Source organism: Rhinopithecus bieti, unplaced genomic scaffold (assembly GCF_001698545.2).
Source record: "Rhinopithecus bieti isolate Rb0 unplaced genomic scaffold, ASM169854v2 scaffold_2339, whole genome shotgun sequence".
In the NCBI taxonomy this organism is placed as follows: domain Eukaryota; kingdom Metazoa; phylum Chordata; class Mammalia; order Primates; family Cercopithecidae; genus Rhinopithecus; species Rhinopithecus bieti.
The window spans coordinates 719,649-736,449 of record NW_016803819.1 but is presented as its reverse complement, the minus strand read 5'-3'; the positions used below and the strand labels follow the sequence as shown (position 1 = coordinate 736,449).

The 16,801-nt window shown below is 43.9% G+C and overlaps 1 protein-coding gene across 1 annotated transcript in view; it reads right to left on the bottom strand.

Moving 5' to 3' along the window:
• The window catches only part of CHRNA9 (cholinergic receptor nicotinic alpha 9 subunit), a 21,033-nt gene extending 5,795 nt beyond the window's left edge, over nucleotides 1–15,238 (bottom strand). The window contains exons 1-4 of the mRNA XM_017854302.1: nucleotides 15,031–15,238; nucleotides 14,592–14,737; nucleotides 13,189–13,343; nucleotides 1,555–2,087 (exon numbers count right to left, since the gene is read on the bottom strand). Coding sequence (XP_017709791.1) covers nucleotides 1,555–2,087; nucleotides 13,189–13,343; nucleotides 14,592–14,737; nucleotides 15,031–15,094 — 898 coding nt within the window. The 5' untranslated portion in view covers nucleotides 15,095–15,238. The remainder of the gene's footprint in view (nucleotides 1–1,554; nucleotides 2,088–13,188; nucleotides 13,344–14,591; nucleotides 14,738–15,030) is intronic.
• Between the last annotated feature and the right edge of the window lie 1,563 nt (nucleotides 15,239–16,801).

Below are 16,801 nucleotides of genomic sequence, written 5' to 3'. Positions count from 1 at the left end.
ATATAAATTTCATATTTTCATAAAACATAACAAGCAATTCCTGTGAGACATCTGTCTTTAGAAATTGTGCCAGCTTGCTAGATAATGTCACTGCCCAAGAAGAGAGTGGGACCGTCCCATGATCTTTCCTCGAACAAGGCTATGATCATCACTGCCAATCATTTCTGCCTCAGGAGAGGTAATAAAATGCCAATACATCTCCTTTTATTAGAGGACAAAAGCCTTGTGTTTAATTCTGTAAAAGAGGGCTGTGTGTGTGTGTGTGTGTGTATGTATATTTTGCAAGGAGAGACATAAAAAGGAAGATATCTCCAAATGGAGAAGTCACTGTAGTATCATCTCAATATTGGGTAATTGGACTCAGTAAAGAGTAAAACGGCAAGGCAACGTCTCTTGATATTGGACTCTAAGTTCCTTGGTGTTCTAAAATTTCTCCTTATTGCTTACTTTAAGGAACTCAAACTTAGATCTAGCTTGATTCTGGTAGCATCTGTTACAACAGCAAGTCCTTGAGATGGAGATGTTGGATCTCAAGGGTATTGGAGGCAGAAAGTAGACGTTAAAGGGGATAGGAAAGCCCTCAGAACAAGCTAGGCAAGGATAGGGGAGGCAGGGGTGGTACCCTCAGTCTGCGCTGCAGTCCTTGGAGGGACATTTCATTATTGTAGATTTTTGAAAATTTAGTCTGCTTTGGAATCACCTCAGATTCCCAAATCTTGGCCAAGTTGCTAAATCAAACTCTCCAGGTGTAGGAACTTGCATTTTAATAAGCTCTTCCACTGCTATTATACCCAATGAAGATGAAATTTTTCTGTTAAGGGTAGACGTCAGGCTTAAAAAGCACATCTTTCTGCCATGTTTGCCACTCTTCCCAAGAAGAAAGCCCTTGTCACATGAAATGATAACAATAGTCACTGTTTACTCAGTACTTACCATATGCCAGGGCATGAACTAAGCAGTGACACAGAAGGAAGTGATCACACAAATTTTGCAGATGATGAAGCAGAGACTAAGAGAAAAAGTAACTTGCCTAAGTTTGATCAAGGAGTGAACAGTGAAGTCAGTATTCAAATGCAGGTTTCTTTGACTTCAAAATCAGGTTTTAACCTCTGAGTCAGTGGATTTCAGACTTAAACAGAGAATGCATCAGAATCATTCAGAAGGCTTGTTAAAACAGGACGCCAGGACCTTATCTCCAGAATGTCTGATTCAGTAGGCTTAGGGTGGGCCCTGAGGTTTTGCGTTTCTATAAGTTCCCAGGTGATGCCGATGCTGTACATCTGGGGACCACCACTTTGAGAACCACTGCTCTAAAGTGTAATGCTTTTCATTGCTCTTTTGTGTAAACCCAGAGACCATAAGACCAGTTTTGATTCCAAAAGCCTTATCTATATTGAAAGATGCTAACTGCAACCACCAGAAAAATTCGAGACAGTCTGTATTGAGTCTGAAATTGGCTCCATTGTTTCAAGTTTAAAGGCACACACACAACCTTAAAGGCATGACCCCAGGCACTACAAAGCTGGGCTTGAAGTGGAAGACACTTAAACTCACCTATCAGGGGGACATTTTCTGAGGCCGGCATGATTTCTGCCACCATTAGTTGAAATACAGTCATGGCCAACAGGATGGTCACTCCCAGGGAGACCTTTTCTCCAGAGGCTGCTGGGAGATAAAAACTCAGAGGAGCCAGAAAAGATATGAGGACACATGGGATGAGGAGGTTGACAATATAGAATGAGGACCTCCTCTTCAGAAGGAGGGTGAATGTGACATCCGGGTAAGGCTCAGAGCAGCAGCCATAGGAGATCACATTCTTCACAGCAGGCATGCCATGGACCTCCCATTCCACATCTTCAATGAAGTCAGAGAGATCTCCGCTGTCCAGGGCATTGAATATGTCTACCTGATTGCCATTGTAGGTCCAGGAACCAAAAGTCAGGTTGCACTGCTGGTTGTCAAAAGGGAAGTAAGTGACATCCACCACACAGGAGCTTTTGGTGATGGCCGGTGCATCCCAGGTGATCAGCCCATCATACCGCAGGACCACATTGGTGTTCACAGGCTCTGAAGATTCATCGTCAGCCCTGGAGGTCAGATGAGGAAAATGAAAGCCACATGCTAGGAGAACTTGCCACTTTCCTTACCCCAGACAGCTCACTGTGCCCATCACTTCAGTGTTTGGGCCATGGAACACCATTTTCCCTGTGACTGTGGCTCGGGAGTCTGGAATCAACTCAATTTGTCCTTCTCTTCCGTCTCCTGTAACTAGTCAGGGCCAAGTTCTCTTGGAGTCTTCCTTTAAAGCATCTCTGCTCTCTATCCCTTCCTGTCCATTCCCAGTGCCACTTTCTTGGTCCGGGTGTAATGATTTGAACACACAGACAAAAAGTAGGCCTGTCGATACTAAAATCTGCTTACTTGATTTGTTAACTTTAGGCACAAGAATATTAAAATAAGCTTTTTATGGCTATTATAAAAGCTATACATGTTTATTTGTAACATTTGGAAAACTCAGAAGAAAAAAAGCCGTTCACCCATAACTTTAGAGATAGTCACTTATTCCAGATATATCTTCTTTTGCTTTATCAATATTTATGCCTTGTATTTTGGGGTACAGAATTTCTACTTTTCTCTAGGGAATTACTCTTTCTCCATTGCCATTGCAAGGCAGAGGAAATGTTGGTCAAGGTGCCCCAGTGTCCCTGGCCAAAGGACGGCTGGGTGGCCCAGACTTGGTCCAACAGATTCACCCTTTCCAGAGTTTAAGTCTTAAGCAGAGTGATCCAGAGACCAAAAACATCACCCTAGTGATGGCTCCCTATTTAGAAAAAAATAGACAGTCCCTCTCGTCTTGAACGCTAGAGCAGCCTTGGTTCTGTCCTTTCCAAGAGTTGGTTGTTTACTTTTTCCTTTATTTAAATGAGATGTGCCACATCCTTCTAACAAATTCCTATTTCACAAGGTTGCCAAAGTCAGTTTCTGATGCTTACAACCAAAGAGTCTTAATTGGTACATTTCTGTTAACATTTGGATGCATATTTTTGCAGTCTTCCTTACAATTTTTTCCCTGCAAAGTATATTTTGGCTAAATATAATGTGGTATTCTGGTTTGGATCCTGGAACAGAAGAAGTACATTCACGGAAAAACTGGTAAAATCTGAATAAAGTAGTTTAGTCAGTAACATTGTATTTATTTTGATAAGTATATTATGGTTATGTAAGAGGTAACATTAGGGGAAACTGCGTGAAGGGTATAAGGGAATTCTGCACTATCTTTGCAACTTTTCTATAAATCTAAAATTATCCCCAATTTAAAGTTAACTTGCAAAAAATAAAAGAAAAAAGATGAAACAAAATTTTAAAATACATGGTCATCTGTTCATACTCTTCTACAACATTCTTTTCATGTCTAAATAGCATTCTATTATATTCCACTATATTAGATACACCATAGTTATTTAACCAATCTACTGAGGCTTGATATTATGGTTCGTTCCAGTTTTTGTATTTATAAGCAATGCTGCAGTGGACATCTTTGTAGCTGAGTCTTTACATTTATCCACTGACCCTTTCCTCAGGTTAAATTGCTGGAAAAGGATGTGCTGGGTCAGAACAGGCATGTTTTTGAAGGGGGTAAGGGATAAAAGACTACATATTGGCACAGTGTACACTACTCGTTGACAAGCACACTAAAATCTCAGATTTCACACTATACAATTCATCCATGTAAGTAAAAAACACTCGTATCTCAAAAGCTATTAAAATAAAACATATATTGGCTGGGCATGGTGCTCATACCAGCACTTTGGGAGGCCAATCACTTGAGGCCAGAAGTTTGAGACCTGCCTGGCCAGCATGGCAAAACCCCGTCTCTACTAAAAAAGTACAAAAATTAGCCAGGCATGGTGGCGCACGCCTGTAGTCCCAGCTACTCGGGAGGCTGAGGCAAGAGAATTGCTTGAACCCGGGAGGCGGAGGTTGTAGTGAGTCAAGATTGCACCACTGCACTCCAGCCTGGGTGACAGAATGAGACTTTGTCTCAATAACAACAAAAAATAAAATAAAATAAAATAAAATAATGCATGTCTATATATATTTTTTAAAGAACAGACATGTTTTTAAGGTTTTTATTTTTTCCACTCATTAGAAATTGGGTGCCACAATATTAACTCTAATCTACTGAGGAGGAGGAGGAGGTATGGACTGAGTTAACTCCATCCCAAGGGGATCTTTAATTGTGAGTGTTTGTGAAGATAACAAAATAAATTTTTTGAAAATGCCTGAAGCTTCCTCCTGTAACAGTGAGAAATGTGTACAGTTAGCTATCTGAGAAGTGAGAACTAGACCTGAACTGAGAATACTGCTCACCCATCCTACTTCCTTGGTGCAAGAGGAGAGATCTGGGGATCAGAGAGAATCTGTGTGGGGCTAGGACAATTGCGCTGGGCAGGGTCCCTGTAGGAAATAGATGGCCTACTCCAATTAGATAAACTGAGGAGAGTTTAAGAAAGGGACTGTTCACAAAGGTATGGATACGATGCAGAGAAACCATTCCTGGACATGAAAAGGTGAGGAGAAAGTGCAGTTACCAGAACCTGGAAGGAAAGATTTGCATGAAGAGGGTCACCACGATAGGAGTGATGACTTTCCTTCAGGGAACACATCCAGGCAAAGATAACCTCCCAGGAAGAGAGTGAGGGAATATACACGCTAACCTCACTCTCTCTTCTCCCTGCAGTTGCCCACTGGTGCTCCACATTGGCCAAACCCAACCCCAAGCCAAAGGGCAAGGGAACCTGCTGACCAAAAACATCACTCCAGCTACTTTGGAGTAGGTTGTGGGGTTTTTTTGTTTGCTTTTGTTGTTGTTGTTGTTGTTGTTGCTGTTGTTTGTTTGTTTGAGACGGAGTCTCACTCTTGTCACCCAGGCTGGAGTACAGTGGTGCCATCTCAGCTAATTGCCACCTCCGCCTCCCAGGTTCAAGCAATTCTCCTGCCTTAGCCTCCTGAGTAGCTGGGATTACAGGTGCCAGCCACCACACCTGGCTAATTTTTGTACTTTTAGTAGAGACGGAGTTTCGCCATGTTGGCCAGGCTGGTCTTGAACTCCTGACCTCAGGTGACCCACCCGCCTCAGCCTCCCAGGGTGCTGGGATTACAGGCGTGAGCCACCGCACCTGGCCGTTTTTTGTTGTTGTTGTTTGTTTGTTTGTTTTTTGAGACGGGGTCTCACCCTGTTTCCCAGGCTTTAGTGCAGTGGTACAATCTTGGTTCACTGCAACCTCCACCTCCCAGGTTCAAGTGATTCTCCTGCCCCAGCCTCCCGAGTAGCTAGGATTATAGGTGTGCACCACCATGTCCAACTAATTTTTGTATTTTTAGTAGAAACAGTGTTTCACCATTTTTACCAGGGTGATCTCAAACCCCGACCTCAGATAATCTGCCTGCTGTGGCCTCCCAAAGTGCTGGTTTCGCAGGTGTGAGCCACAGTGCCCGGCTTTGAGTAGTTTAAATACATTATATTAAAATATATATATTTTTTGTAGAGACGATGTCTCACTATGTTGCCCAGGCTGATCTTGAGCTCCTGGCCTCATACAATCCTCCTGCATTGGCTTCCCAAAGTGCTCGATTATGGGTAGGAGCCACCGCGCCCAGCCAAGACATTATTATTTAATCACTTCATGACCAATATCTTATTGTTTATCTCCCTGGTTTTTTAATCATATCACAGCTCAAAACTTGCAGTGGCTTCCTATAGCCCACACAATACTTCTACACCTCCTCAGTTTAGTGTTCTAGATATTCCATGATGTATTCCCACCTCACTTTCTAGCTGTGTGCCTTCTGCTGGTCTCTTTCACTCCCACTCCACCAATTAAGACTGAAATCCCAACAAACCCTGTGAGTTTCTCTTACTTAAACTCTTTCTTCAACTCATAATGGTCCCCCTTTTCTGCATGTAGCAGTCTAACACATCCTTCAAGACTCTGCTCAGAGGCCATCTCTGTGAAGCCTTCCCTGCCTCTCCAATCAGATATCTTTCCATCCTTGAAGGGCCACAGCACTTTACTTCTGTGTTATAAGAGACTTGCATTTTTACCTTGCATTATAGTTTTTACATACATAGCTTATTAGATTGTTCCTTGAGGTCAGAGATTGGGTCTTAAAATGCTCATTTATTTCTCATAAAAATATCATGGAGATTTGAGTTCAGAACCTGATTCAGGTTTCATAACCTTAGGTGGGTTATATCTCTGTCACTCACCTGTAAAAGTGGGCATTATAACACCTTAAGGCTTCTTTTTAGTTTTTATATTAAACAAACTATGTACATTAACTTCTATTGCTGCTGTAGCAAACTACAACAAACCTAAACCTAATGTCTTTTGTTCTTTTTCTTTTTTTCTTGAGATGGCATCTCACTCTGTCGCCCAGGCTGGAGTGCAGTGGTGCCATCTTGGCCCACTGAAACCTCCGTCTCCTGGATTCAAGCAATTCTCCTGCTTCAGCCTCCAGAGTAGCTGGGATTACAGGCTCCCACCACCATGTCTGGCTAATTTTTTTGTATTTTTAGTAGAGACTGGATCTCGCCATGTTGGCCAGGCTGGTCTCAAACTCCTGACCTCAAGTGATCCACCCACCTCAGCCTCCCAAAGTGCTGGGATTACAGGCATGAGCCACCGTGTGCAGTCCCTAATGTCTTAAAACAACACAAATTTAGCATCTTAACAATTCTAGAGGTCAGAAATCCTAAAACCAATGTGACCAGGGCTGCATTCCTTCTGGAGGCTCTAGGGGAAGATCTGTTGCCTTTCCTTTTCTACCTTCTAGAAGCCACCTACATCCCTTGACTCAGGTCCCCCCCTTGCATCACTAACCTCTGCTTCCTTTGTGGCATTGCCTATTCTGACCATCTCATCTCCCTCTTAAAAGGACCCTCGTGTTTACATTAGGCCCACCAGGATAATCTCCCCCATCTCAAATCTTTAATTCAATGATACCTGCAAAGTCTCTTTTGCCATGTAAGATAAATCTTCATAGGTTTTGGGGATTAGGATGTGGACATCTTTGCGGGGGCATTATTTTATCTATCGTACTTCGTAAAGTCCCAACTCCATGCAGACACATAGTAAGTGGCCAATATGTATTAATTTCTTCCCCTTCCCTCTGTTTCTAACTGTGTTTCGTGTTCTCAACTAAAACATGAAAAAATTACAGGGACAAAAAGTAAGCTGGAGGTTGGGAAGGCATGTTTAATAATACAACCCTCACAGAATATTTAAATTGCGTTCCTCTTACCTTCCCTTTCCTCAGCCCCTCAGTGGCCTTCAGGCAGTGATACGGTTTGGCTGTGTCCCCACCCAAATCTCATCTTGAAGTGTAGCTCCCAGAATTCCCACATGTTGCGGGAGGGACATGGTGGGAGGTAATTGAATCATGGGGGCGGGTTTTTCCTGTGCTGATCTTGTGACAGCGAATAAGTCTCATGAGATCTGATGGTTTATAAAGGGGAGTTCCCCTGCACAAGCTCTCTTGCCTGCCACCATGTAAGATGTGACTTTGCTCCCCATTCACCTTCAGCCATGATTGTGACGGCTCCCCAGCCATGTGAACTGAGAGTCCATTAAACCTCTTTCCTTTATAAATTATCCAGTCTTGGGCATGTCTTTATTAGCAACATGAAAACAGACCAATACAGGCAGCCCCTTCTTCTCTTCTGTATCTGATCAAAGACTGAGCTAACTTTGGTTGTTTTGCAATTGAGCAAAAACGACTTTCCCAGCCTTGACTGTAAGAAGCCCATTCCTGGGAACTGGAGAGGAGTAGGTTGGTGAATGAGGGAGCAGGGAGAGTCGCCCAGTGTTTTCAGTCCCCAGAGTGCCTGGAACCTCAGCGTAGACTTGTCTGTTTACTCAGTCCCAGGATCCCTTCCTCATTCCATCTCCAATGTCTCTGTCTTTCACATATTCACTTTTCCTTCCTTTCCATATCAAAAAGAAGTTCCCGCCTCTCTCTTGCTGGCTAACTTCCCTTCCGGTCCTGTGAGTCCTCTCCTTCCATGCCTCCTTCAGGATTTTGCCTCCCTTGGTCCCTCTTCTTCTCTCTGGCCCCTCTAGCCACTTTCCAACTCTGTTCGCAAGTCTCTCCTGCCAAATTCCTTTTCTCCCTGGCCCTTCTACCTCTCTCATCTCCTTCCACACACTGCTTTCAAAAGTAACTGATACCTGCTGTTGTCCCATTTCCTCTTGCTTTTATTTCTTGACTCCTGCATTTTGATGTCTTTCCGACAAGTACAACTAGGCAAATCTCAAGACTTCTCCTAAGTCTTCATCTTCTTTAACTCTTCCCAAACATTGGGATTATGCGTTGTTCCTAGACATCCTCTCTTCCCTTGGTTTTCATGACATGACTCTCTCAGTTCTCCTTCTACCTCTTTAACCACTAATTCTACGTTTCCTCTGTAAATTCCTTAAATGTAGAGGTTTTTTCAACTTTATCGTCAGCCATTTTCTTTCCTTCCAGGAGTAGTTCTATAGGACTTTAAGGGCTTTTGGCATCTCCATTAGCCCTGACCATTTCTCCAGGTTTCAGATTTGCCTCTGCAATCTCATTATTGGACACTTCCTTAGGGATTTTTCTTTGGTTCCCCAAACAGAATATCAAATTCATCCTTTTTTTTTCCAAACCTGTTTCTCCTCCCCCTCCTTTATTTCCAGTCTCATTTGGAAGTCTTGACATTCTCTAAATCATCTTATATGGCTAAGGATAGCTACATAAGCTGGCCTTAAAGCTAAATTCTAGACAAATTCTTTTGAATACAATAGGGCACCCAGTTCCTCACCAGGTCTAAAATCCAACCATTAAAACTGCTCATTAAAATCCAACCACTGGGGCCAGGCATGGTGGCTCATGCCTGTAATCCCAGCACTTTAGAAGGCCAAGGTAGGAGGATTGCTTGAGCACAGGAATTTAAGACCAGCCTGGACAACAGGCAATATAGTGAGACCTCATCTCTATAAAAATTTTTGTAAAAATTAGCTGGGTGTTGTAGTGCATACCTGTAGTCCCAGCTACTCAGGAGACTGAAGTAAGAGGATCACTTTGTTACCCATGGAAGGTCTCAACTACAGGTGATCCATGTTCTTGACATTTTGAACAAAGAATTGGACAAAATGCACAAATAAAGCAATGAAAATACAGAACAATGAAAGAAACAATAAATGCTCAGATTTATTGAAATGAAACTACACTCCACAGAGTGGGTGTGGGCTCAAGTAAGCAGCTCAAGACTACAGGTTACAAAATCTTCTGGGTTTTAAGTACCCTCTAGAGGTTTCCCATTGGTTGCACCCTATGTAAATAAAAACTTGGCCCACAACCAATTGGAGGCTGAAGTGAAGTTACACCCTATGCAGATGAAGATGTGATCTACAACCAATCAGAGGCTGAAGTGAAGTTATAACTCATGCAACGAAGACTTGGTCTGTGACCAATTGGAAGCTGAAGTGAAGGCTCCCTGTCTCCAGACCCTATTGAGGAGAATACTGTCTCAACTTGATCCCAGGAGGTCAAGGCTGCAGTAAGCTACGATCACACCACTGCACTGTAGCCTAGGTGACAGAGCAAACCACCGGCCCCCACCAAAAAAAACTTGACCATGAAAACCCTGCCATAATGAATTCAAATTTAAAATTTCTGTAATCTGATTTTACCTAATCTAAAAATGTCAGTGGCCTTATACTAGCCACTACACTAACCATATACTAATACTAAACATTCCCACCAGAACTTTGAGCCCCAATTCATTAATTTCTCTATTCATTTACTGAAAGAGCCAGTATCTACGTGAACTGTTACATTGCTAAAAACTCACTATTTCTTGGAACAGTTCGTTGCCGAAGTTATTAGGGATTTTTTTTTTTTTTGGGGGGGGGGGGAGCTTATCTTCCCTTTGGCTTCTACCGATTGTCTTGGGTTTTGTCTTCTGGAACATTGTTCTCTTTTTTCCACCCTGCTTTCTCTCTGATTGCCTAAGGTAACCATCATCAAGTCTTCAAGGTTTCTCTCTTCCAAACTAAGCATCAGCAAATTCAACTGTTCTTCTGTGAAGTGGCATCCAGGCCCATCTCCTTCCTGATCACTCCCTACCAGTCTAGCCCCATGGATTTGGGCACGAACAGTGACTCTAGATGCAAAGCATCTTCCTTCCTGGGTGTCTTTACTACACTGGACTGATTCACTTACCCCCACCCCTATTTCTCCTTCTTGCCACAACTCAGGAAGCCCGTTGTGTTGCCTATGACATTCTCTACCTGCTTCTGAGAAGCAGTGATATTGTATCTGGCATCAGTAGACTCTACAGAGTCAGAGATTCAGCTAGAAGGACTGAGCTCAGGGAAATAGTCATGATTAAGGGCCCTTCTTTGCCAGATCCTGTAACACTCTTCTGTTTTCATTTCAATTTGTTAAAGGCATGAACATGTCATCCAACCATAGCTCCATTTAGAGGTTCCTCTACACAGCAAAACTCTGAGAAGTTTTACTGAGAAGGAGAAGGCAAAGGAGAAGAGAGGAGCAGAAACAGAATTGTCCATGACAAGAGCATAGAGATGACTAAAGAGTCAACCAGAGGAACAAAAAAGAGATGATGAACCAGTGTGGTGAAAGGCTCTGTGTAAAGGAGTGGGGAGTGGGGAAGGGAGAATGAGGACAGAACCGACCAAAGCCACAATAGGCTTGTTTGAGCTCGTGAGTACATAACTGGCTTCTCTAATAAGGGAGCAGTGGAGTCAGCTTAACTTAGGGTGCCTTGTAAGCTTGCAAAGAAGCATTTCAGTAAGACATGGTCATCGCCTCAGCCAATCAAAACAGGAGGGAGAGGAGAACCACCATTCTGTTTGATTTCTGGAGAGAATTTTTAGAACTTACAGAATGCTTGCCGGCACAGCAGCTCGTGCCTGTAAACCCAGCACTTTGGGAGGCCAAGCTGGGTGGATCGCTTGAGCCCAGGAGTTCAGAACCAGCCTGGGCAACATGGTGAGACTCTGTCTCTACTAATAAAAAATAAAAAATAGCTGGGCATGGTGGCATGCACCTGTAGTCCCAGCTATTCAGGAGGGTGAGGTGGGAAAATAACCTGATCCCGGGATGTTGAGGCTATAGTGAGCCATGATTACACCACTGCACTCCAGTGTGGGTGATAGGAGTGAGAGCTCATCTTAAAAAAAAAAAAAAGGAACTTACAGAATGCTATAAGAGATCATCTGTGTCAATGAAATTATCTTTCTTTTCTTCTTTTTTTTTTTTTTTTGAGATGGAGTCTCACTCTTGTCACCCAGGTTGGAGTGCAGTGGTGCAATCTTGGCTCACTGCAACCCCTGCCTCCCAGGTTTAAGTGATTTTCCTTCCTCAGCCTCCCAAGTAGCTGGGATTACAGGCACCTGCCACCACACCCAGCTGATTTTTTTATTTTTAGTAGAGACGGGATTTCACCATGTTAGCCAGACTGGTCTTGAACTACTGACCTCAGGTGATCCACCTGCCTTGGCCTCCCAAAGTTCTGGGATTACAGGGGTGAGCCCCCACACCCTGCCTGTATCAATGAAATTATCAGATATTACTCTCCTGCACTCTGCGGACTAGAGAGTGGTAATGGACAATGTGGCTTGTTTTCTTGCTCTGTGTGTGTGTGTGTGTGTGTGTGACAGAGAGAGAGAGACAGACAGACAGAGAGAGTGAGCACGGGCAGGGAGTGTAAACTGGAGGAATAAAGCTCAGTACTTGAATGTTATCTTCCTGTTATCTTCCTTGGGAAGGGATACAGACCACTCAGAGTGGGGAACGGACAGAAAGAACAGGGCTATGATTCCAGAGGTCATGACCCTTAGATGAGCTCTCTGAGTAAGGAGTGAGACTAAAATCCAGGCTGCAACCCACCTGTATTGCTTCCTTAAAGGAAATCCATGCCCACTGGAAGCCTCCACCCAGGGGAGCCCCCCGAGCTGCCCCTCATTCACATACTTCTGAGCCACAGAGGAACTTTCCCACTCCACAGAAACTTGGGTCCAGAACAAAAAGAGAGAAGCTCCTTCGACAACAGGTGGGGCCACTGAGCTTGAACTGTGACCAGAGATCTGGTATTTTTCTCAAAATGCTGCCCATGGACCCACAGTACCTACGTCTTCCGGAGCTTGTGGAAATGCAGAATTACAGGCCTGCCCCATACCCGTGGAATCACAATCCGTATTTTAACAAACTCCCCGGGCGATTCATATGCACCTTGCAGCTTGCGAAACATAAATCTTACCTACCCATTGTACAAGGCCCCTTGCTCTGAGACCAGGAAAAGGTCACTTTGTATCCTGTAAACTGATTCATCCTCCACTCCACACAAAACCCCAAATCCACAGGTCAGTTTCTAGATGGCCCATTCCAGTTTAATTAATTACTGATACATGATCTTGGATGGTGAATGTCACTGTTAAGGGTTGAATTGTGTCCCTGAAAAATTCACATATTCAAGTCTTAGCCCCCAACACTCAGAATGTGACTTGATTTGAGAATAGCATGATGGAAGATGTAATCAGTTAGGTTAAGATGAAGTCACGCTGGAGTAGGGTGGGCATCTAACCCAATATGACTGGTGTCCTTATATAAAAGGGAAATTTGGACACGGAATACACAGGAGAACGCCATATGAAGATGAAGGCAGAGCTCAGAGTGACGCTCTACAATGCTAGGAACACCAAAGACTGCCAGCAAACCACCATTAGCTAGAAGAGATGCCTGGAACAGATCCTCCCTCACAGCCCTCAGTGGAAACCACGCTGTCAACACCTGCATCTCAGGTGTCTCAACTCCAGAACTGTGAGACAACACGTTTGTGTTAAGTCACCTAATTTGTGCTACTCTGTTACGGCAAAGTTAGTCCTCGCAAACTAACGCAGCCTCTACTTTCCCACCTGAAAAAGGGGCATGTAGATTGATGGTTTCCTTCCTCTAAGCTTTTATGACATATTATTTCCTGATCTAAGATTCTATGACCGTTATTTCAGGAGTCCTAGGAACATGGATTAATATTTAATTTCATGCATGTTTTAAACATTCCTTTTTCATTATGTTTAAATTCTATGAAATCAACACGTTCGTGCCTGAAAAGCCTTAGTTCTGAGCTGCACTTACTTGTTATATAAGACGATGTCTGGCCTCCACACGAGGTCACTGGGGATCCTGATGGAGTCTAGGCCATCGTACTGATCTCGGTCCCACGTGAGATAGGCATCGTGCCAGATTTGGCGGATCCACAAATAGGCGGTCAGAATTTGGTTTCTTTCATCCTGCACAATGAATGCAGATGTAACTTTACCTAGCAGACACTTGAAATGTCTTCCATTGATAGGACACTTGTTCTTCACAATAGGAATTTCACAAACACTCATCTATTTTCAGTAAGTAAGTGAGAGCTTTATTCTTTATTTATTCTATCCCCTTGATTGACTACCAAGATCATTCTTTTCCTCCTAGATTTAGTGTTCAGAATGTAAAGTGGACAAATATTTAAGTCTTGATATCTTTGCATGGATCAACTGCCCATATTTCCTGAAAATTGATCAATGAATGACGTACTTGAAAGCAAAAGTCAGGAAATAACAATGTGCAGAAGGAAAATCTTTCAAGTTTCATAACATTGTGTGATTAAATATGGATAAGCACTAATAAGCTATGCCATCTTAAAACACTACCTTTTTTAAAAAAAATTGAGATTGGCCGGGCATGGTGGCTCATGCCTGTAATCCCAGCACTTTGGGAGGCCGAGGCGGGCGGATCACGAGGTCAGGAGATCGAGACTATCCTGGCTAACACGGTGAAACCTCGTCTCTACTAAAATACAAAAAAAAAAATAGCTGGGCGTGGTGGCGGGCACCTGTAGTCCCAGCTACTCAGGAGGCTGAGGCAGGAGAATGGCGTGAACCCGGGAGACAGAGCCTGCAGTAAGCCAAGACTGCACCACTGCACTCCAGCCTGGGCAACAGAGTGAGACTCTGTCCCCCCCTCCCCCCCCGCAAAAAAAGATTGAGATTAAATTCACATTAAAACTCACCATTTTAATCATTTTAGAAGGGAACAATGCACTGGCTTCCAGTATATTCACAATGTTGTGCAACCATCACCACTGCCTAATTCAAGAGCGTTTCTTTCCCCCACAAAGAAACCCCATAATCATTAAGAACTCACTGGCCATTTTCCTCTTCCTCCCCGCAGACCCTGGCAACCTCTATGCTGTTTTCTGTATCTACGGATTTACCTAGTTTGGACATTTTATATAAATGGCAGCATACAGTATGTAACCCCACCATTTCTTAGATTTTCTAAGATTGTTACGGTTAATGACCAGGATTAGGTAACGTTTCGTGAAATTAATTAGTTTTGTAGAAAGCTTCCTTTTCCCGGCGTTCTCTTCTCCCACCAGCTTGCATACGGAGTTATCATTCCCTCAAATTCCCAGTTAAGACATTCTCTTCAGAAAGCATGGTTGTTTATCCTCTAAGAATCATTCCACAGAGTCAGCACCATGTATTACTCACCATATCCTTAATCTGAGAGAGCGTAATCTGCAGTGTGACATTCAGGACTTTATCTGTATCTTCCACTGGACGAAGAGCATTGGAATAATCTTCAAAAAGGTCGTTAAACAACTTCTGAGCATATTTTCCATCTGCTGTCTCCACAGCTACTAACAAGAGGGATCTGGATCAACCTTCAGAGTGTTGTATGTATTTCAAGACAAAGAACACAAGACTGAGGTCTAAAATGGGAGATGGCCCAGCACTGGCAAGGGATAAGCTTTGGGTGGATGGATGAGTTGTTTTTCTGGCATGCCCTACCAAGGTCAGAGGCAGTAGGAAGCATGGAGCCCTTCCATGCGGTGGAATCGTCTGTTTTGTCTTCCCCACCCTGCCCCACCTCCCACCAAAGCAATAGCCCCAGATGAGACAAGATGGTTACATGTCACCAGCCGCTCACCTCTCAGTCTGGAAGCAGCAAAGTAAATCCAGCAAAAGGAGATGCAGGAATGGGACCAGTTCATCTTTTTCCTGAGCCTCTATAATAAAGTCTTGGTCAGGCAGCGTGGTCTTCCGCTTCTCCCTGTGAATATGAAGGATCTGGGCACAAGGAGCCCACACTGCTGCAGCCTTATGGCAGCAGCTGGAGAGCTCAGGCTTGCATTGCACGCAGGACCTAGATCCTGAGATCCAGGCCTGCCCTCCCTCCCCTCCAGTAATTTGAGACTGGCAACTCCAGTGACTGAGATGCCGGGAACCCAGGGTGCGTTAGGTCCAACAGTGCTGTCTGCCGGGCCATCTCTGTTGAGGGTCCCTAGCCACCCTCAGCAGAAACAACCAGACAGAAGAGGAGGTCGATGCAGGCAGCAGGGGTATGCCTGACACCCCAGAGACTCCATCTAAGCAGAATGGGAGCTTTCTACACCCACCATGAGCAGATTCAGCCTGAGTCTGGGGACTAAGGGAAGCCTAAGGGATTGAGCCATGGGACGGCTGTCCAGAAAGACTCTATGCGCTTTTAGCAGCATTTGAAGAGGGAAAGAGACACGGTTCTATGATCTTCAGAATATATTGGCATTTTGGTTTTTTCTCTACCTCAGCTTCTGATCCCTCCTGCAGCTGTCCCTCTGGGCACGGATCTAGCATAGTAAATGTTTGTGAGTATATGTTTGAGGGGGTGTGCTGGATGGGTGGATATTCACCTGCTTAAGAAGCAGCAACACTGTGAGTTGGGTTTGGACTTGACCCCCCGGGTTCGACTGCCAGCCCAAACCCTGACGAGCTCTGTTATTCTGGATAAGTCACCAAACCTCTCTGAGCCTTCCAGAACTACAGACTGGGGAAAATAATATTTCCTCTCTCTAGAGCTACTGAGATATCTGTATTGAAAGCACTTTCTAAATATCAGTAATTTTCATCTTTGATCAGCTTTGCAGATCCAGAATTTCTATGTTTACCAATTCACACAGGATTTACCAGCTCAAAAAAAAAAAAATGAAAAACTGGCTCAAAGGCTGACCAAATCAGCATGAGAATAATAACCAATGGTGATACTACTAATGATGATACCCTTTGCATTTGAATGCTACTTCATATAAAATTTCAGTCGTTTCTCATATGTGATATAATTTTACTCCTTTAGAAAAATGTCAATTTTCAATTGCTCCTTAGTCTGTAAACTCATGTCTGCCCATCCTATTGCCTGGAGAATCTGCTTTGGAAAACCATATTAAGATAATTTGGTTGCCTGGAATCGGAGCAAGGAAATTGGATAGCTCTGTTTCATCGGGTTACAGCCGCCTGATGAGTCACCCCATCCCTCTTCGGGAATGTATCCTTTGAGTGGAACAGACACTCAAGCCAACGGCAAAGTGTTTCTTAATTGCCTGTCCCCTTGTGTTGATTGTGAAGACATTATTTTTCTGACGTCCCTAGTCTGACTCATTCATCAAATGACACAGTTCCGGGTGCCCACACTCAGTCGTCCTTCAACAAACCATCCACTTTGGAATCTCAGAGGTGGAAGGTACTTTTGAAATTGAGTTTAATGCCTCACTTCCATATGAGGAAACTGAGGCCCAGGGATGCAGAGTGGCTTCCCTCCAGCAGTGATCGGCCAGAGACAGGATCCAGGCCACCTGCCCCAATCCACTGTGCTCCCCGCACCATTAACAATGCATCTCTTCCTTCTCATTGTCTTTCATCAATATGGCTTTTGATGCCAGCTGAGT